General features: G+C 44.6%; 1 protein-coding gene across 1 annotated transcript in view; it reads left to right on the top strand.

Moving 5' to 3' along the window:
- grin2ba (glutamate receptor, ionotropic, N-methyl D-aspartate 2B, genome duplicate a) overlaps positions 1-20,537 on the top strand; it is a 65,430-nt gene extending 44,893 nt beyond the window's left edge. The window contains exons 10-14 of the mRNA XM_028599103.1: positions 3,387-3,616; positions 3,744-3,904; positions 4,517-4,704; positions 9,512-9,750; positions 18,199-20,537. Coding sequence (XP_028454904.1) covers positions 3,387-3,616; positions 3,744-3,904; positions 4,517-4,704; positions 9,512-9,750; positions 18,199-20,535 — 3,155 coding nt within the window. The 3' untranslated portion in view covers positions 20,536-20,537. The remainder of the gene's footprint in view (positions 1-3,386; positions 3,617-3,743; positions 3,905-4,516; positions 4,705-9,511; positions 9,751-18,198) is intronic.
- Positions 20,538-21,557: the final 1,020 nt, after the last annotated feature.

Here is a 21,557-nt window from a genome sequence, read left to right as displayed (position 1 = left end):
GCAGTAATGATGTTTAGTGGATCTGAAAAATCACACTTCTAACCACAACAGATGCCTCTAATAATAGTTTGTCCCTTTCTTGTGGCATCAAGCTACCATTTGCACTGATTAATTGATAAATTAAATGATAACGGCTCATACACACACTCCGGCACCAGCAGTCCCCGGTGTTTAGTTACCCGTTGGGTTTAATTTTCTGGCATTTTCTAGCTCTCTCATTTTCTGACTCGCGTGTGAATGGGAGAATGGTTGGCAGCCAACTTGAAGGTCCTGCATGGGAGATTTTCACCAGCGCATGAAAGCAGTCAAATAGTTTTGGCAATCGAAAACTATTCTGATGGTGGAAATCCAAATCGAGTGCTCTCTGTCCTCCAAATTACAACATTCAACAAGGAAAAAAGAAAAACACTGAAATCATTTCATCTTTGCTTGTGAAGTCAGCGAATGAGCATCCAAAGTGTGCAGAGAACATTACGGCGGCGGGCAATTTGGGCCTCCGCAGAAAGAGTTTTTCGATGAGTAATGCTCCAACTACTCATTTGCAATAAAACAAAGCAAGCATGGGTACAGCTTAGCAGGTTAATGTGTTCCGTCTATAACATTACCAGAGCAGATTGCTTTTGTACAGATTGTCTTACTGTGCACAAATACTGACACAAACTCACTGGATGCCGCCTCCAAATATACACCAGCCGTCCTCGCTGACCCAATGACTTCATTCTCCTCCTCTTCCTCCTCCACGCTGCTTTTAAAAAAATAAAATAATATACAGGTGTGTCTCACTGTCTGGGTGTCAACACACCTCCAGTGCTGCTTCCTTCACACTAGACAAGTCACTTGCATGTATTTCCATACTTTCAAAATCATGTGTCAGCTCTGACAGCAAGAGGCTAGCTTTGTGTTAGATCTCCCCAGCCAAAAAAAAAAAAAAAAAAAAAAAAAAAAAAAACCATTGTCTTCCCACAACTCTTGGTCTGATGTGGCTATATATAGACAATGGCTATCTTTTTTTTTTTTCATTCATTGTTCATCATGTTCTGGAGGAGATGTACTCCCTACCTAAAGCGCTGTTCTCTTCTGTGTGCCTCCTTGTTTTATCTGCTTGTAGCGCTGTGGGAGTTTGGTATCATGAAGAGTGCAGATCGAAGTTTGGACTCAAAGGATTCGACGCAATAATGTATCAATGGCCTGACTGCAGATTTGTAAAGTCTCTCTGCCCGATTCATCTAACCAACTTTCTTGCAAACTTCACAAAAGGAGATATTTGGCACGATAAAGCCAGTTTGTCCATGAACAAAAGCCCCCATACAACAATGCACACCCACATGCTTGCATACACTCTGTCTCTTTCTCTCTCACACGCTCACACATACCCACACAAACATGAGCCAACTGCGTTATCGCAGCATAATGGCTGGAATAAAGCAGTCTGCTGCCAGCTTATGGATGAATTGGACGGACACAATTCTTAACTTATCAAAAAATAAATTATATAATAATTACATTCATATGTGTGATATACAGTATATGTATAGCCTGTGGTTGATACAGAGTGCTGCAGGGATGATGTATTTTTGTAGGCCAACCAAGAAGTTAGCATCGGTCTGGTTCCCTCGACAGAAAGCCAATGGGATTCTTCTGTTGGCTTTTTGGATTGTTGCTGAAAATGAGCTCTATGGCAAGCAAACCTTTATGATACTTACACGTTTGGTTCAGCTAGATAATCTTGGTCATCTAAAATGACCACCATTTTAACGATTTCTGAAGCGTAAATGCAATCGACGGACGTAAAGAGCTAATGTTATACGGCTATAAACGAACTAGACCACGGTCACATGACTTCAGTGTCCCCACCACTAAGCTGAAGGTGACGATTAATGTAACTTCTGTAGTCTCATTTAGCAACCGTCTTTTGTAAGACAGATAAAAGCTTCAAAATTCACGAACGGGGTGATAACTGACACATTTTATATCGCACAAAACGTGTAACTCTCTCAAGCTTGTGTAAACCAAACAACTTATTTCAAGCATCTAACCAAAAACGCATACAAGGAAACCCCCTGACTTCGAGACCAGGGATCCAGAAATGCAAAAATGCTAACTCATCTGGGTTGTAGGACTCATTCCTGCAGCACTCTATAAGTGACATCAAATAACAAAAGTCTACTAGCCATGCTAGCCTCTCTGTGGAGCTGTAGTGTACCAAATACTGAATGCTAACATGGCAACAAGCGCACAAAGAAGTTAACATAATGATATTTAGCAAGTATGTTTACCATGTTCATGAGCTTAGCTAATTTTAGCAATTAGTAATAAACGCATACAGACTGCTAGCATGGCTGAAAAGTAACACTGAATAGACGTCAGACCAGGGCAACTTTCATGAGATGTTGCCTGTTTTATTTAAATTTTTTAACCACGTACAAAATATACACCTCGCAACATGACAAAAATCCCCCCCCCGCCTCGTCATCACTGCCCACCCAGACAAAAATCAAGAAAAGATGACACAGTAACCCCAATATTTAAGACCATTCAACAAAATAGTAACAACATAGACAATAAACCATAAACCAAATAAACATATGTATAAATGACAACACCATAAGCCCATCATACACGTCTCTCTCCAGCACAAAGCTTTTTAGGAGCCTTCCAGAAAGTTCAGGTACTTTCCCATTATCTAGTGTAGACATCCAATCTGGAAAACCGTTTAAATGACGTTAAATGATGTTTAAATTTTTTCACCACCCTAGCCATCACACAAGCCCACTCTTGGATTGACGGCACCCCCTTCATTCTTCCATCCTCTTCAAATAATCTGTCTGGCTGTCATTAAACTAGTCTGGACCCGGGTGCCTGGGTAGCTCACCTGGTAGGGCGCTCGCCCATATATAGAGGTTTACTCCTCGACTCCAAACTGCGGCCCTTTGCTGCATGTCATTCCCCCTCTCTCTCCCCTTTCAAGTTTTCAGCTGTCCTATACAAATAAAGGCCTAAAATGCCCCAAAAACTAGTCTGGACCCAGCTTGTTATGTGTTTATCCATCCCGCTTAGAATTGACCTATCTCCCAGAACAAATAATCTTGGGCTGAATGGACCTGGGTCCCTGCAATCTGACATACTGTAGGTTATCATATATCCCGGTCCAAAATTCCTGGACCTTATCACAGGACCAATATGTTGCCTTTTAAAAACTACTGTAACTTTTAGACCAGTACAGGAATCAAATAAATGCGGCATTCAGTTTAATATCTACTAAACAAAATCACTGCTCAGCTGGAGACCCACCAGTAAAAACAGACCAACTGTGTTTCCCACGCATCGGTTTAGAAACCAACGGTGATCCGTCATGTATTCTTTAACCACGGCTGTGTTTCTTCCAGAGCCTCACGGCCCATCCTTCACCATCGGTAAGGCCATCTGGCTGCTGTGGGGTCTGGTCTTTAACAACTCCGTGCCGGTGCAGAACCCCAAAGGCACCACCAGTAAGATCATGGTGTCCGTGTGGGCCTTCTTTGCTGTCATCTTTCTGGCCTCCTACACTGCCAACCTGGCTGCTTTCATGATCCAGGAGGAATATGTGGACCAGGTAACTGGTCTCTCCGACAAAAAGGTAAGATGGAAGGTTTCTGTTTGAGGCTGTGCCACCCTGTCTTCTTTTTCTAACCTTGAATTTATTTAAAACATGCCTCCTCCTCCCCTCTCTCTCTCTCTCTCCATACTCTGTCTTCCACGTTTAGTTCCAGAGTCCCAACGACTTCTCGCCTCCGTTTCGGTTCGGCACGGTCCCAAACGGGAGTACGGAGAGAAACATTAGGAACAACTATCCAGAAATGCACGCCTACATGACAAAGTTTCATCAGAGAAACGTCAACGAGGCCCTGGCCTCTCTCAAGGCCGGGTGAGAAACTGCACAGTTGATTTTTAATAAAAAAATCAAATTAGAGGATCCCATTTATATGTTTGAAACTTAAGTCCCTCATGTATGCCTTGGCTTCAGGCATGTAAGCATGTCTTATGTCTGTAGTTTATTATATTAAAAACCTGTTAATTTTTAGAATTTTTTATTCTGTTGAATTTATTAAAGGGGCGGAATTGAAATATTACTTTTAAGGGAATCAAAAGCATGGCAGTTTCAAACGATGGTCATTATATTGTAATAGAGAGTAAAGTGTGGGGAAAATAGTTAAACAAAGAAGCAACGCCTAAGTCCCCTATTTATATCTTTCCTACTTATCTTCATGTAAACATATAGTAGCTGATTAACTCCTATAATACTTTCGCTCCCCCTCTTCACTTTTCATCAAGTGTGCCTTTTCGCCAGTCTGCGTGCCAGCTCCAGCCTTTGGCAAACCAAGTGGAAGTCTATTACACTTATCAGCAGCTTAGTGCTATTTAGCAGGTTAATTGGAATGCTGTAGCTGGGATGTCTGACTCCTCAGTGCTAATTAATTGTAACCTACCTCTCTCTATCTTTCTCCCTTTCTCTCTCTCTCTCTCTCTCTTTCATTAGCAAACTAGATGCTTTCATTTACGACGCGGCCGTGCTGAACTACATGGCCGGCAGGGACGAGGGCTGCAAGCTGGTGACCATTGGCAGCGGCTACATCTTTGCCACCACGGGGTACGGCATCGCCATCCAGAAGGAGTCGCTCTGGAAGAGACATGTGGACCTGGCCATCCTGCAGCTCTTCGGAGACGGTGAGACAGCCTGCTGTTTTATTCAAAGCTGGTTCACAGTTTAATGCACTCAGCAAGCAGAGACTCTATCACGCACACAGCTGTGCCGATGTGATGAGTTGTATAAATAATAACTCGAAAGATGCACGAGTTAGTCAAAGAGATAATGCAATATTTTCCTAGGGAAGGAACAGAACTTCTTACTAACAGCCTTGAAGCAAACACTGAAGGATAAGTCTGGCTTCATTTGGAGTTTATTGACTTTGGCCACTGTTTCGCTCCGGGTTATAATGACATTGTACTCAACAAGTTACATGGCAAGAACATGGCAGCAAGTCTGACGGGACAAGAAACACGAGCTATGTTTCCATCCACTTGTCAATCATATTATCTGAAGTTTGCTTAAAAACATTCATGCGAATAAAGCCGGTGAAAGTGTGTTTCCATACGACGGCTTTAAAGGTCCGGTGTGTAACGTGTTTAGTCGTTCATTATCAAAATCTGTGTTGCCCGTTCACCAACTTGTTTTTTCATGAATATTTACCTCCACCATCAATTCCAAGTATTCCTTTTGGCTGGAAATTTTACATTTGCGTCCGCATGAACTGGGGTAGACGCTCCATATTCATGCTCCATCTAGAAATACGTTAGCCAGTAAGGGACATACAGGACATACTGCTCCACCTGTCGCGTTTTCGCTGTCACATGATAAACTCACAGGTGCTGCTAATGCTGCTAACAGGTATTGCAGCTTCCCGGCCCCGACAAGTTTGAAGAAGGAAACACGGAGGACCACACTCCAAAATCCAAATTTCAGGAACAGGAGTCTTCTTCTTCGCCCAGAAAAAGGAGATTGAAAAGAGACCGGCCTTTTGAAGCGTGAAGGCCACCGTAGCTGTAATACGCACTTTGAACTGAGTGGTGCGAGAGAGTTGATTGCGATATGTGATCTCAGCGCTAGATGAGAGAAATTCCCACACATTGGACCTTTTAAAGCAAATAAAAACCTTTGCCTAATAACGTCACATGCTGTTTTGCAATCAAATTGGTATATCAAATTGATTTGAGACATTTTAAGGTGTTTCCATTCATTTTCGCACCGAATCGCACAACAAATTGCTTATAACAAATGATTGTTGAATATAATATATAATAGTGTTATATTTGTACTGGGATCGTCTGTATTTTGTGGTATTTGTCTATGTTGTGGCTATTTTAAATTGAGTTTTTAGTGTCTGAATATTATTTGTTGAATATTTCATGTAATTGGCCCCCCTCCAAAAGCTTTTAGTAGCTCATTTGGGGTTCCCCATATCACGTGGCCCTACATATGATAATTGTACCTTCTGAAATTGGGTTTTAATGATGCAATGATGATGAGTGAAATAAACGAATGGAAGGCTTGAATGTGTACATAGAAAGCGGAAATAGTGTGTGTGTGTGTGTGTGTGTGTGTGTGTGTGTGTGTGTGTGTGTGGTAGAGAGATAAAGATTCTGACTATGCACCTGAATTATTGGGACTAACCCCTTCTTGCGCAGTGATTGTATGCGTGCACAGCTACAGTAAGTACTGTATAGTAGGTCACAGATGAACCAGGAAGTTGGTCTTTAAACTGTAATGGATGTTCACAACAGATAATTTTGGTGAACGTTGGCAAACAATCTTGGCTGACCCGGGTTGTTTAAAAAAATTCCCAGTTAACTTGGTGAGTACAACGTTATATATAATAAACAGTACAATACAATGGCCAAACCTAAAGAGATAAGATCCAAATTGTAGGCTAATAAACATGAATTATCCTTTAAGAGCTCATTTGAGGCAATATGCTTTGAACAAATCCTGCCCCAGGCTGTGCCGTAGGGACAAATTACAGTGGCTACGTTTACTTCTCATGTAAATTAGCGTATCATACAACATTTTGAAGAACATCTATTCTAAACTCAGGCAAAAACCGGCTTCTCAGACAGTAAGATTTTAGGGTCTTGTCAAATGTACATGTAATCGCATTCATATTAAGAACAGACAGAAAAGGTAAGGCAGTGCTGCTAGGAATATAATTTAAGATTTAGCTCCACCATAGGGGCCCTGTGCTTTACGACCATGCTGTCCTTTTATGGGAGTCTGTCCAAGCTCTCCAGGACTTGTTCTTTTGAAACACTTCATTCCTGTCAGCTCTAGCTGGAGCATTAATGAGCCTTGCAACGAGAAAAGAATGGATGGAAATGCGTTCAAAATGTCCCTTCCTAACCCGTATAGTACATGCTTTATGGTTTCAAGCAAAAATTCTTCGTCATAAACATGTCCAAATGTCAAACCCAACAGCTGCTCGCTCAGGTTATTGACTTACACTAACAGTCTAATTTCACAATGTCCAGTTTTGATATACAGCTTAATAGAGCTAAGTCCTCCGCGCAGTTCCCCTGCACAGCATTTACCTCTGTCTGTTTAGCGTGGTTAGGTGCTGTGGCTTCTGAGTTGACATCCATGTCTGCCTTTATCTTCATCTGCTCCTGCAGATGAAGTCGAGCTTTTTAACTACGTGGTCCTCTTTCTCTTCTTTTACACACAGACTCGCAGCAGGCTGCTGTTTGCCTACTGTGGATCGTTCAGTCTTAACTAACTGTAATGGAAGTTTAGTGTGTGTGTGTGTGTGTGTGTGTGTGTGTGTGTGTGTGTGTGTGTGCGCTTGTGTACAGTAAGTTTGCGTTTGTGTTGTTGCTAGATTATTTGGGCACGGTCCAGTGTGTTGTGAGCATTCTGAACCAAGGGCCCTCCGGGGCCCACTATAGTGCGTCCCAGTTAGGGGTGCCAGCATAGCTCCCGGGGTATTTTAACACCGTGTGTGCATGAGTGTGTGTGTGTGTGTGTGTGTGTGTGTGTGTGTATATATGTATATATATGTGTGCGAACATGTGAATATGGGTCAGGCCTCTGAAAATGAGAGGGCCTAGAGCATTTGTGTAAGTGAGAGTGTGTGTGTGTGTGTGTGTGTGTGTGTGTGTGTGTGTGTGTGTGTGTGTGTGTGTGCGTGTGTGTGTGTTAGAGAAATGAAGATAAAGATTTTGACTAGTTACAACACAGTTTTTTTACCAACACATTTTTACCAACCTAAAAACAAATTCAATAAGAGTATTGTGTATGTATTGTTTCTGACTTATTGAAGTTTAATTATTTTTCAAACATGTAGGTAAGACTAGTGTGTGTGTGTGTGTGTGTGTGTGTGTGTGTGTGTGTGTGTGTGTGTGTGTGTTTTCTATAAGCACATTTGTAAGTGTGTGTGTGTGTGTTGAATATGGGTCGGCTTGCAGTAACATCCCCCTTGTGCCACTGCAAAAGCACTTATACAGGAACCAAGCGGCCCTGTCCCACCCCTCTCAGGATTTCAATGTTACTTTGCCACGCCTTCACCATCCACCACCCATCCTGGTGGCCTAGAAAGCGATCAGACTCACGTGGAGAGCCCAGTGGCCTGGAACCAGGGCTGAACGGGAGTCTGGGTAGTCTGACGCAGGCCTGAGCGGAAAAAAAATATGTCACAGATGTCGTGAAAAAGAAACTTCAGTTTTGATTGGTGATTTTCTGATACGCTGTTGGATGGAAAGTTGAGTTCAATGCCTCTCGCTCTTGAAACCAATACCAGGAATCAATGATAAAAGGTTTCCTCAGTTAAAAAAAAGAAAATTTGGCTTTTAACTCCAATCTGGCTTTTTAACTCCATGTCTGTGTGTGTGTGTGTGTGTGTGTGTGTGTGTGTGTGTGTGTGTGTGTGTGTGTGTGTGTGTGTGTGTGTGTGTGTGTGTGTGTGTGGTGCCTCCAGCCCTGACTTTGTATGCCGTGGAGCATTTTTTGTTGATGCTCAGAGGCCAGCCAGTGCTCCGGTGCAAGAATCGCGCTGACGCGCAGCGACGACGGCTGAATGTATGATTAATTAAGCATCGCCCGTCCTGCCACAGTCGGCTTTGATAGAGAACAGCTCGTGATGAAACAGAAGGTGACCCACAAAAGAGTCCAGAAGCTCAGGGACCGGCATCAGACGCACGGAGACACACACACACACACACACACACACACACACACACACACACACACACACATACACACATACATGCACGCACACAAATGCAAACACTTGTCTTTTACAGTTTGCATAGCTACTGTACATGCACATGTTAAAGCTAAAGCTTTTACATATTGTGTGGTAAACACTTAGCGACACACAATTATTTGCAGAAATGAGTGCAAAAAAGATCAATGAAATTAACACGTGAGCTATGGTGTGTGTGTGTGTGTGTGTGTGTGTGTGTGTGTGTGTGTGTGTGTGTGTGTGTGTGTGTGTGTGTGTGTGTGTGTGTGTGTGTGTGTGTGTGTGTGTGTTACTCTATTCCTGTCGGTAATGAAGCTTGCTGTGAAACTCAAGGCTGAATTTCACTTCTCAACTCCCATAACCCCCACCACCACCACCACCGTCTGCCCGCCATCTTCCCTCCTCCCTTCTTCTGTTGCATCATCTCTCCATCCCTCGTGTCCTCTGATACCCATCCTGTTATTACATCATGTCCCTCCTCTCTCCTTTTATATTTTACATTCCTTGCCACTTTTTTCACACCCTTACTCTTTATTTCAATTCCCGTACGAAACATAACAACCCTTCTCCGCATGTCGTCATCATGCCCCCCCCCCCCGTCCTCTGTCTCGTCTCCTTGTCTCTCATTCTATCCATCCCTGTATCTCCGTCCTTTCCTTGCCTCCATCCCACTCCCCTCTTGTTGTTCCTCCGTCAATTCTTTGCCAATCTCTCCCTCCCCTCCTTCCCCCTTCTCCATCCAGGTGAGATGGAGGAGCTGGAGTCCCTGTGGCTGACGGGGATCTGCCACCACGAGAAGAACGAGGTGATGTCCAGCCAGCTGGACGTGGACAACATGGCCGGCGTCTTCTACATGCTCGGCGCCGCCATGGCTCTGTCGCTCATCACCTTCGTCTGCGAGCACTGGTTCTACTGGCAGCTGCGCTTCTGCTTCATGGGCATCTGCTCCGGCCAGCCCGGCTTCGTCTTCTCCATCAGCAGGGTGAGACAGGGCCGGGGGGGAAAGGGAAGGACAGAAAACTACTCAAACTTTAAAGCTGGTATCACAAAATGTTGTTAGACTGAATGAATAAACAATAAATGTATCCATCTGTAAGGTCAAACGCTGTTGGAGACCATATTTCAGTTAGCTTTCCATGGCTTGTACTTTTTAACGAGTATTCTGACTGACCGATTCAGATTGCCACTAAATTCTGTTCAGGACAGAGCCAGCACAGCCGAGCTGATGCTTTTTTACACCATGTGTCTTCAAGCGTCAAATCAAGCAAAAGCCCAGTAGCATCACACGTTTTTTGTAGTGGCCGATATGAATAAATGACGACTACCACGCAACCTTAAAGGTCAGATGGCATGAAAATGTCACTTTATGAGGTTTTTTAACATTAATGTGAGTTCCCCCAGCCTGCCTATGGTCCCCCAGTGGCTAGAAATGGAGATAGGTGTAAACTGAGCCCTGGGTATCCTGCTCTGCCTTTGAGAAAAGCTCAGATGGGCCGATCTGGAATCTTCTCCTTATGAGGTCATAAGGAGCAAGGTTACCTCCCCTTTCTCTGCTTTGCCCGCCCAGAGAATTTGGCCCACCCATGAGAGAGAGAGAGACATCATGGCTTTCAAACGAGCAAAGTGGCAGTTGGTCAAGGCCACACCCCCACCCTCCACCTTGCCCCCCCCCTCTCCTCCTCAATAGCTACAGACACAGAAATGGCACATCCTAAGGAAAGCTCATTGTGGGACTGGCTCTAGTGGCTGTAATTCTGCACCAAGGCTGAATTTCAGGAAAGAGACTTCAGATACAGTATTAGGGGACCACTAAGGTCTATATAAAAGAGACTTCAGATACAGTATTAGGGGACCACTAAGGTCTATATAAAAGAGACTTCAGATACAGTATTAGGGGACCACTAAGGTCTATATAAAAGAGACTTCAGATACAGTATTAGGGGACCAATAAGGCCTATATAAAAGAGACTTCAGATACACTATTAGGGGACCACTAAGGTCTATATAAAAGAGACTTCAGATACAGTATTAGGGGACCGCTAAGGTCTATATAAAAGAGACTTCAGATACAGTATTAGGGGACCACTAAGGTCTATATAAAAGAGACTTCAGATACAGTATTAGGGGACCACTAAGGTCTATATAAAAGCATCCAAAGAGCACCATGTCAATCAGAATCAATTTTAATGGCCAAGTAAGTGTAAACACTGTCATGACCTTTGACTTCAGCTTTTTGTTGCTTAAATATTTAAAAAGAGAATATGCAACATTTGAAGAAAGAACACAGTGTTCCTCTCATAAATGAAAAGTTGCATTCATGAAGCAATTAAACACACCCTGGCCCCGTTCAGTACACCCACTCTGTCTGGTATGAGTGTAGCTTTCAGCGGCAAATTCCAGCTAATGTACAGTCAAACTGAGTCATTTGTCTGACTGTTTGACTCTTCTCTACTTGCTACTGTTACACTGTTTTTCAGCCATGATTCCGTAATCGTGTTAAACCCATCTGATGGCAAAGATAAATCCGCAAGTATGAATTAAAACATCCAAACGTAATTATTGCTTTAACATACAGTCTTACCTTAAAGGACAAATCCGGCGCAAAATTAACCTAGGCGTTAATAACACATGTGTACCGAGTCGACTGTTCTCTGGGATATGTTTTCATGCTAATTGAATGTGACCAGTTTTAGCGCAAACCACTAATTAGCTTATAACGCTGGTCGTCGGGGCACGGCTAAAGTAAAAAGAAATCTCTATTTCTACACCACTAACAAGGCTCAAAATAGCCCCACACATCCACAGTAGCATAATGAGGGTCCCTACATGTAAACCGAAGCATTGAGAACTTTGTAAGTGGACAGACAGTTTATTAAAAAGATAGTCTAGAAAGACAATACCGTTCACGTACAGTAACCGCCAAAAGTTTGGACACACCTTCTCATTCAATGCGTTTCCTTTTTATTTTCATGACTATTTACATTGTAGATTCTCACTGAAGGCAAAAAAACTATGAATGAACACATATGGAATTATGTACTTAGCAAAAAAGTGTGAAATAACTGAAAACATGTCTTATATTTTAGATTCTTCAAAGTAGCCACCCTTTGCTTTTTTATTAATAACGGAAAAAATTCCACTAATTAACCCTGACAAAGAAGTGAAAACCATTTCAGGTGACTACCTCATGAAGCTCATTGAGAGAACACCAAGGGTTTGCAGAGTTATCAAAAAAAGCAAAGGGTGGCTACTTTGAGGAATCTAAAATATAAGACATGTTTTCAGTTATTTCACACTTTTTTGTTAAGTACATAATCACATATGTGTTCATTCATAGTTTTGATGACTTCAGTGAGAATGTACAATGTAAATAGTCATGGAAATGAAGAAACACATTGAATGAGAAGGTGTGTCCAAACTTTTGGACTGTACTGTATACAAGCAGGCGCCATCTTGGGAAAACAGTCACAACGAACGCCGTGCTTGAGCTATGTTACTGGTTACTGGTGACTGTTAAATGGGACGGAAGAGGCTGAGAATGGTATGAGGAATTAAAGGATAAATACATAGACAAGAGATATTCAAGAGTTAAAGAGGAATTCTAGCATGATATGGCAGCCGAAGTCAACAACTACCAGCTGCACTTTCTCGTCAGAATTTTATATTAACAAAATGTCCAAATAGGTTATAAGTCTCTAATTTACAACTGCCACCAACTCCTTCCTGTCTGTACAGTAACCTCCATTACTTGTCTTTTCAGCCCTACGTCATGTCTGTAATGTCTCTGCTTTATTCTTATAATATATAAGCATGTAGCCACACCAAAAGTGGCACTTCCAAACAGAAATTGGGGAGCTTTTTTACCTTTTTGTTTAGATGGTCAGGCCTTTCTGGCGTCCGTGGGGGTAAATATTTACAAAAATGTTGAGCCAAAATCAATATTTCACTCAACAAAAATCAGCCACACAACCGGAGAGGGTAGATTACTGGATCCCAGGAGACCAAAGTCACCCCCGAGGTATTTGATTTGCATTCCAATTGTTTTGACATGGCTTCGGTGTAATTCACTGCGTGCCTCTGAAGGTGAACCGCCGCAGGCTAAACCACGTGGCTAATTTATAGCAGAGAGCACACACCGCTGCGCCCCCCCTCCACCCATACACACATTTGATACGCTGCTGTGGTGCCGGTTCTGCTTGTGCCAATAAAGCAAGGCTACGAAAAAAACCCAACATAACATTTTCCCCTCTCTGCTCTAATATTACGCTCCAGTGCCCAACTTTGATTATTTTGTATGGTGTTAATTTCATGTTGTTGCTGCCGCCTTGTTTATGGTCGCGTGTGCGTGTCTGTTTGTGTAGAAGGAGCATGAAATATCAGTTGCAAAAAAATGTCAAGTTGACTTCTCATTTCCACAGACTGGCTGCTTGGTGTTGTTTTTGATTATTACATCATTGTAATGTGTATGGGGACTGGATCTGAAAGCAATTATGCTCCGTGTAACATCCAGCGATCGCTCTCGTTTACAGAAATCACCTCTGTCTTTGCTACAATGTGACAACGTAAATGAACGCCGAGTGTCCGCAATTACAGCCAGTATGATTTCAGAATGTTAAAATATTCAGGGGAAATGTTCACTGAGTGTTCATTTGCACACGGAGCACAGAGCATTGCGAACAGTGGAAATTCCGGTTTATTATCTTTCCACACTCGGCCACAGCTTCACATCGTCTCCTTCTCATTTACACGAGTGTTTTCTCTCCAGCCTCAGCCATTTCTTCCTCCTCTACCACCCCCCCCCCCCCCCCCTCCCTTGCTCCACCATTCAGATTGATTCCGCTTTTTTAAATTTCACAGCATAATCCAATAAACTTTATTGTTATTGTCGCAATTAACATTTAAGCTTGGCAATGTAAAAAAGGAGACATCTGTCACGGTTGGCGTGAGTCACGTGGCTTCATGGTCGGTTAGCGTTCCCTCTCCCCTGGCTACCTGCTCCTCCAGGTCCCACCTGCTACACTGAAACAAATTAATTATATTGATTTAAAAAGCCTCTTATGACAGTAAATGTATTAGAGGTTTAATCACTCCTTTTTTTTTACAGCTCTCACATCACATCACAGCTAGGTTGATTAGCATTAGGCACTATACTGTATACTTACACCACACACACACACACACACAGTATTAAATTATGAGCTGCAGCATGTACAATAGGCACTCTACAGTATATGCAATTTATACATAGGGGGCAGCTAGTTATTTGTTGATTTCCTGCCTCTCTGTACCAGTGTAATCACTTATAGATTTTGCTGCGATCCCCCGGTGGATTGAAAATTCTTAGGAACCCTCAGGCTACAGTTATTGCCACACACACACACACACACACACACACACACACACACACACCCTGCCCAAATAATCAGCTACTGTAGCACTGGGCTGGCAGCAATCTGCCAACTGTTACATTATGTGGGCATGTGGAGTAGACAAAATCAGCGGTTGAATACAACGCAGCATTCACAAGATTTGATGCACTACAGTATTAACTTTTTGTTCTCATTTGTGGTTGTTGTTTATTTGTGCGTGTGTGTGTTTGTATAAAAGAAAAAGCTTTAAGGGTCCCATATTATGCTCATTTTCAGGTTTATTTTTGTATTTTGGGTTTCTACTAGAACATGTAACATGCTTTAATATTAAAAAAAACACATTGTTTTTTTCATACTGTCTGTCTGAATATACCTGTATTCACCCTCTGTCTGAAACACTCTGTTTTGGCACCTGTCTCTTTAAGCCCCCCTCCCGAAAAAGAGTCAGCGTTTTTGGGTCTACAACCCCTGGACTCTTGGCAGTCTCTGCACCACCATTGCAGCCGGGGAATGACTGTAACGTCACTGCAGCGGCACCTTCTACCTATATATAGTATAGTTGTGACATCAGTCCTGACAGCTCGTTTAAAGGCACAATTTCTGAATACGGGCTGTGTGCATTTCTCTGTGGATTGATACTTTCACAGTATTTATATAGCACCTTGACCTTCTTTATAATAACAAAGACATTGAAATCTCATTTTTTACAATATGGAACCTTTAAAAAAGCTTGAGCTGAGCTTGCTCTCACCATTTCTCAATACAACACAACCTCGCGGTCAAAACCTGAAGTGGGGAAGATCCTCTAAAGATTAATGTGGATGCTTCTGGAAAAGTCGGCCCAAAATGGGATGTTGTCATAGATAGTCATGGGAGGGAAGATGTGACAGATTTGGCAGCAGGTGGGGTGTAATCAAGACAATAAAAAGAAGAAAAACAAAAGATGCGAAGTGAGGACAAGTTATATAAACAGGCAGATGGAAAAAGGGAACACAGATAAGACAGAGAAGGACCAGATAAACATTGAAAGATGCTTCTAAGTGGGGGAAAAACCCTGCGTGATATTTTAAATTTGTCTTCCACTTCAAGATTTCCATCCAAATCCAGTATATCTTAAATATGAGGACTCCTTTTTTATTTATGTTAACCGCTCTTGGTTTTAGCCATTCTCAAGCTTTACATACTTGGCTGTTAACAGTAGGGGTGTAAGAAAAAAATCGATTTATTTATTTTTTAATTTTTAAAATGTTTAGTTTACGTGCAGATATATTTGTGTAAAACAGTGGTTCACGTTTATGTTGTGTTTAATCCCCCGACTTCTAGATGGCTATGCTGAGATGCACCACTAGAGTTCTTGCCTAACCGTGCCTAGCAGTGCCTGACTATTTGCTAGAAGCTAACAATGGCCTACTTTAGCGTATACAAATTTGCTCACTAAGAACCAATCCCAGACTGGCAGTTTGAGTTTCTGTGTACTTAATTGTTTACCTAAAGTAAACTTCTTTGACTTTTATGCACATCGTCTTTTTTGTAAGTAGTTTTCCTAAAATTATACTTTAAAAAAATCCCAATATATTGCCTTACGCACAGTATCGAAATATATTGCAATATATTGAATCGTGACCCATGTATCGTGATACGTATCGTATCACCAGATTCTTGCCAATACACAGCCCTAGTTAAAGGACAATTCCGGGGCAAAATGAACCTAGGGATTAATAACAGAGGTGTACCCACTCGATCGTTCTCTTTTTCGACACGTTTTCATGCTAATTGAATGTGTTTGTAACTTGAAAGAACCTAGCTTACAACGCTAGTATTCGGGGCACAGGGAAAGTAAAAACAGATCGCTATTTTATACCACTAAAAAGGCTCAAAATATCACCACACTTCAACGGTAGCATATTGAGGGTCCCTACATGTTAACCGAAGCATTGAGAACTTTGTAAGTGTACAGACAGTTTATTGAAAAGATAGATTATAAAGACACTCACGTTGATGTTTACATGCAGCTGCCGTCTTGAAAACCAGTCATGACTTACAGCTGGTGATGCAAACTAAAGTCAAAGGCAATTTTCTCAATATATCTGAAATAATTGCACAGACGTGCCTGGAACACCTCCCTAGGGAGGCGCCCTGGTAAGGATGCCCCCTGGGCGCCTCCCTAGGGAGGTGTTCCAGGCACGTCCAGCTGGGAGGAGGCCTTGGGGAAGACCCAGGACTAGGTGTAGGGATTATATCTCCAACCTGGCCTGGGAACGCCTCGGGATCCCCCAGTCGGAGCTGGTTAATGTTGCTCGGGAAAGGGAAGTTTGGGGTCCCCTGCTGGAGCTGCTCCCCCCGCGACCCCACACCGGATAAGCGGACGAAGATGGATGGATGGATGGAATTGCACAGATGTAAAACATAACTGGTCTAGTATAGCTACTTACTCAGTGGATAACTGTCCATCTGGTCCCTCCGGTCTGGGTTGCTGTCTCCAATTTATTTTCGGGACATGGAAAAAAGTTTCAAGTACAGCCCTGTTTATCAGAGAGGGGAAATCTTCAGACTGTACAAAACACAGCGTCTCTTGGGTGTCGCAACGCAACAGGTCCCACTCTGTGCAACACAGACACTCCTGTTCGGCGGCCATAGCTTCACAATGTCCACAGGTACACCACCAGTTTCCCGAAGTACGAGGCTGCGTTGCAGCATTGACTACCGGTAGCTCTCTATCTCTCGTAGCCCTTTCACGGAGCTCCCGCAGCTCTTCATTCAATAAACTGTCTGTACACTTCAATGCTTTGGTTAACATTTAGGGACCCTCATTATGCTATTGTTGAAGTGTGGTGATATTTTGAGCCTTTTTAGTGGTGTATAAATAGCAATTTGTTTTAACTTTCCCTGTGCTCCGAATACTAGCGTTGTAAGCTAATCGGCGGTCCGCGCTAGCTTCTTTCAAGCTAAAAACACATTTGCATGAAAACATTTCTCAGTCAGTGATTGAGTGGGTACACATCGGTTATTAACCCTAGGTTGGTTTTGTGCCGGAATTGTCCTTTACAGATTGTGAAATGGAAAGAAGTAATAACATTATCTATAAAAGCGGAATGAGGGCTGAAGGCCTTTTTGGCTGAAATGCAGGCACTGTCCATGGAGCTAATTAACTAGCAGAAACGAGCGTCGAGGGAAAGGAGAGCTGTGGGTCAATGAGTCAATGTTAGTGGATAAAATGAGGAGGTTTGGAAGAGTTGAAGCTTGACAGCTAGCTGACCTGTAACCTCTTGTCCTGCCTTCTGTAGTGGCGAGCAGGTCGGAGGTCAGCTGATCATCGATCTTTAAGTAGTATCCTTTTCTTTCCATAGTCATCTACAGAAATTCAGAAAAACTGAGCAAAATCATTGTTTGGAATTGATCTGATCCTTTTACTGTCCCCCATCTGTCATGCCTGGTTTGCTCTCCTCCGTACAATCGTTTTTATCTGAATATTGTATCGTACATCACTGAATGCAAATGGAGCAGTTTATCTTTTTTGTCACTTTAACGCTCGGCCGGATTCTCCTTGGCTTGGCCTTTTTCTTCGGAGGGAATTGTGCTGCGGCGTCGAGCACCAGTGGAACTGAGGTGTTTAATAACTGCCGGAGGATATTGTTCAGCTGAATTCTAATCACATTGATTGAAGGTATTGACAAGTGGGACCCAGGTTTTTTTTTGCAGCCCCTTTGCCTTTATCGATCATCCACTGTGCAGCTACACTATACTCTCTGAGTCTTCATACTCTATGCACTGTCTCACTTTATCTCACGCCGGCTAATATATTACAGGTTACTGTTTATAAATAGCATCTGTTTTTACTTGTGACATATTGTGTTTAATGATCAATGGATGGACGGCATCGGCAGAAAGAGCTTTATTCACGTTATGTCATCTACCGTAGGTTCTAAAATGGGGGATGGTCACGGTGCAATGCAGCTGCAGTCTGTTGTTTTTGTCAACTTAAATTACAATATTAGTGAATAATGATGGTTACTGTAAATGTACCAAATGTCACTGTTTAATGCCTCTATTTCCCCACACAGGGCATCTACAGCTGTATCCACGGTGTGCAGATTGAGGAGAAGAGCAGCTCGGCATTGAACTCCCCATCAGCCACCATGAACAACACGCATTCCAACATTATGCGCCTCCTACGCACCGCCAAGAACATGGCCTCCCTGTCGGGGGTGAACGGCTCACCCCACAGCGCTCTGGACTTTATCCGCCGGGAATCCTCTGTTTATGACATCTCTGAACACCGGCGCAGCTTGGCGGGCCACTCCGACTGCAAGCCACCTTACATCCCGGAAGACAACATGTTCAGCGACTACATCAGTGAGGTGGAGAGGACGTTTGGCAACCTCCACCTGAAGGACAGTAATCTGTACCAGGACCACTACCTGCACCACCATGGCTCAACACTGGGGCTCAGCGGACCGGCTCCCAACAGGCCCCACAGTCTGGGCAGTGCTAGTTCTCTGGAGGGGGGCATGTTCGACTGTGACAGCCTCGGCGGAGGGATGGCCCCTATTTTCACCACCCAGCCATGCTCAGCACTGACCCACAGGAACATGAGCAAGTTTGACCTGCTGTCTGGACAGACTCCCCCCTCGAGCCAGAGCTTTAAGGGAGGCCTGCCGGACCTGTACGGGAAGTTCTCCTTCAAGGGAGGCGCCTCAAGTTCCACGTTTATCCCTGGGCACGGCTACTGTGGAGGCAGAGGAGATGACGATGGGAATATACGCTCGGATGTCTCGGACATTTCCACGCACACGGTAACTTATGGGAACCTGGAGGGTAATGCCAAGAAGCGCAAACAGTACCGCGATAGCCTGAAAAAGAGGCCGGCCTCTGCCAAGTCCAGACGGGAGCTGGACGAGATCGAGCTGGGCTACAGGAGGAAACCCTACCACATCAGCCACCACCATTACCACGGCCACCGCTCTACCTCCCCACCGCTTTTGCCCGCTGAACGGAAGAGAGGAGGAGGAGGAGGAGGTGGAGGAGGTAACAATGACGGGAACTCCTATCTCTTCAGAGAAAAGGAGAGCGTTAGGGATTTTTATTTGGACCAGTTTCGGCCCAAAGAGGGCGTCCCTCAGTGGGAACATGTGGACCTGACGGAGGGCACTGGGAGTAGAGATGGAGGAGTGCCGACCTGCACCACCCTGGTTCCAGTGGATGACTTTCTTAAGGGCAAACCCAAAAAGTCAGATTCAAAGAGTGGGGGAGGATCTGGGCTGGCAGGGGGAGAGTGGGAGTGCAGGAACTGTCGGGCTAGCGGGGGAGGAGTGGGCAAGCAGATGTCCATGCATGGAGGAGGGGGTGGTGGTGTTGGGTACGGTGGTGGTATGAGCTGCGGGTCCTCTGGAGGCGGAGGAAACAGCCGCCCCAGCTCTGCGACCTGCATGCGCTGCGAGGGCTGTAAAAAGACAGGAAACCTCTACGATATCAGCGAGGACAACAACCACCTCTTGGAACAGATGGGGGGAGGGAAAGGCGGGGGAGGAGGAGGAGGTGGAGGAGGAGGCGGCATGGGCGCAGGCCCTCAGTCTCAACCTCAGGGCCAGCAGAGGAGAAAGAGTGGAGGATTGGGCAAACAACTGAGGCGGCAGCACTCGTATGACGCGTTTGTGGACCTTCAGAAAGAGGAGTCAGGTGGGATGGGAAGTCTGATGGGCCTAGGGGGCGTTGGAGGGATGAGCGGCGCGGGTATGGGAGGGATGCTGCCCCCACCCAGGAGTGTTAGCTTGAAGGAGAAAGAACGCTACATGGAGGGCTCCAGCCCCTTCGCAAACATATTTGAGCGTCACGGGGGCTCGGAGAGAGAAAGGGAAAGAGACCGGGACCCATTGTTTTACGCGGGTGAGGGCCGGAAAAGACCCGGCTCGCCATTCGGCCTGTTCAGAGGCGGCGAGGGCCTCCACCGCCGCTCCATCGGAGAGAGAGACATGCGAGACCGGGACAGGTCTTTGATGGAAGGAGGAGGTGGGGGAGGGTTCTCTTTATCCAAATCTCTTTACCCAGACAGGGTAAACCAAAACCCCTTTATACCCACCTTTGGGGACGACCAGTGTCTGATGCACGGAGCCAAACAATATTACATGAAAAAGCAGCAGCAGCAGCAGCAGCAGCAGCAGCAACAAGTTGCCAAAAGCAGCCGAAGTGACTTCAGGAGCCAGATGAGCACGACGTCATACCTGCCGGCGTCCGCCACGGCCGGGGTGATGTCCAACGTGACCCCCCGATTCCCGAAAGAGCTCAGCCACGGTGGAATGAACCACCACGGCTCCATGCTGGGGGTTGGCCCCCCGCGCCCCTTCAACGGAAGCAATGGCCATGTGTACGAGAAACTCTCCAGCATTGAGTCTGACGTGTGAGAACAAAACAAAGGGAGGAGGATGGCGAGGGAGCAAGAGGGGGTGGGGGGGAGTAATAGAGGCATGTACTAGTGTTAGGAGATCAGGGATGATTTTAAAAGACACTGTCCACACACTGCAACCCTAGCCCATATTGGGACAGCACGATTAGGTAAGAAGCGAGAGCTAAAGACTGTGACATAGAGAAAACATAGAGTACAAAATCCTGTTTTAGCAAAAAAAACTAATCTGGGTTAAAAAATCAGGACACTCTGAGGAGGTGGGGGATGTTAACCCTCTCTCAGACACGGCCAAAGCTACTCTACTTTTATGTCCACTCACGATCAATCAACATCCCCCCCACCTCTCCCTCCCTCAACATAACACAAATGTGCTCAACTCCCCAAGTCCATCATTTTCACCCACCGGTGACGCAGAAGTCGATGTACTCGGCTGTTATCGCAAAGAGGCGACAGCTCATCTTTTAGTTTGATACTGGACGTGTGAGCCTGGTGCGATGCGATTGGCTTGTCGACGCGAGAGCTCCCCCGCCGAGGCGCCTCCGGGGAAAAGACTGGCGAGAGCGAGCGATCCCATCTGCCCCTGTGTCACCGCAGAACGGAGACGTCGTCGCGCTTACCGGAGCCGGCGACACAGGAGACAACTCTCAGCTTGTCTCTCTGGAAGGAGACAGCCCGACCTGTCCATGTCCACCCCCTCCTCCCCCCCCCCCCCCTCGCCAAATGAGCTGATCTTGTTTGCTTTGAGAAATACAATCATGAATGATAATAAGATATTCTTATAGAAAAAAAAACAGGGTATAAGAACAACAATAATATTGATAACATTGTGAATAACAAAGATGTTAGCGCTGATTATGATAACACTGCTTATGATATAAGTTGTTTTGTTTTTTTATTTGTTTTAAGTTCCGCTGGTATGATATTTCACTACTGTTTTAGTACCTGTAGTTGTATCCTGTGGGCCTGCTGTGGCTGTTCTGAGTTCAGCCAACAAGCCAGAAAGACTGAGTCCTTAACTTC

This window comes from Perca flavescens, chromosome 15, assembly GCF_004354835.1.
Source record: "Perca flavescens isolate YP-PL-M2 chromosome 15, PFLA_1.0, whole genome shotgun sequence".
NCBI classification, from domain to species: Eukaryota; Metazoa; Chordata; class Actinopteri; order Perciformes; family Percidae; genus Perca; species Perca flavescens.
Note: the sequence above shows the minus strand (reverse complement) of the source record. Positions and strands in the feature narration are given on the sequence as shown.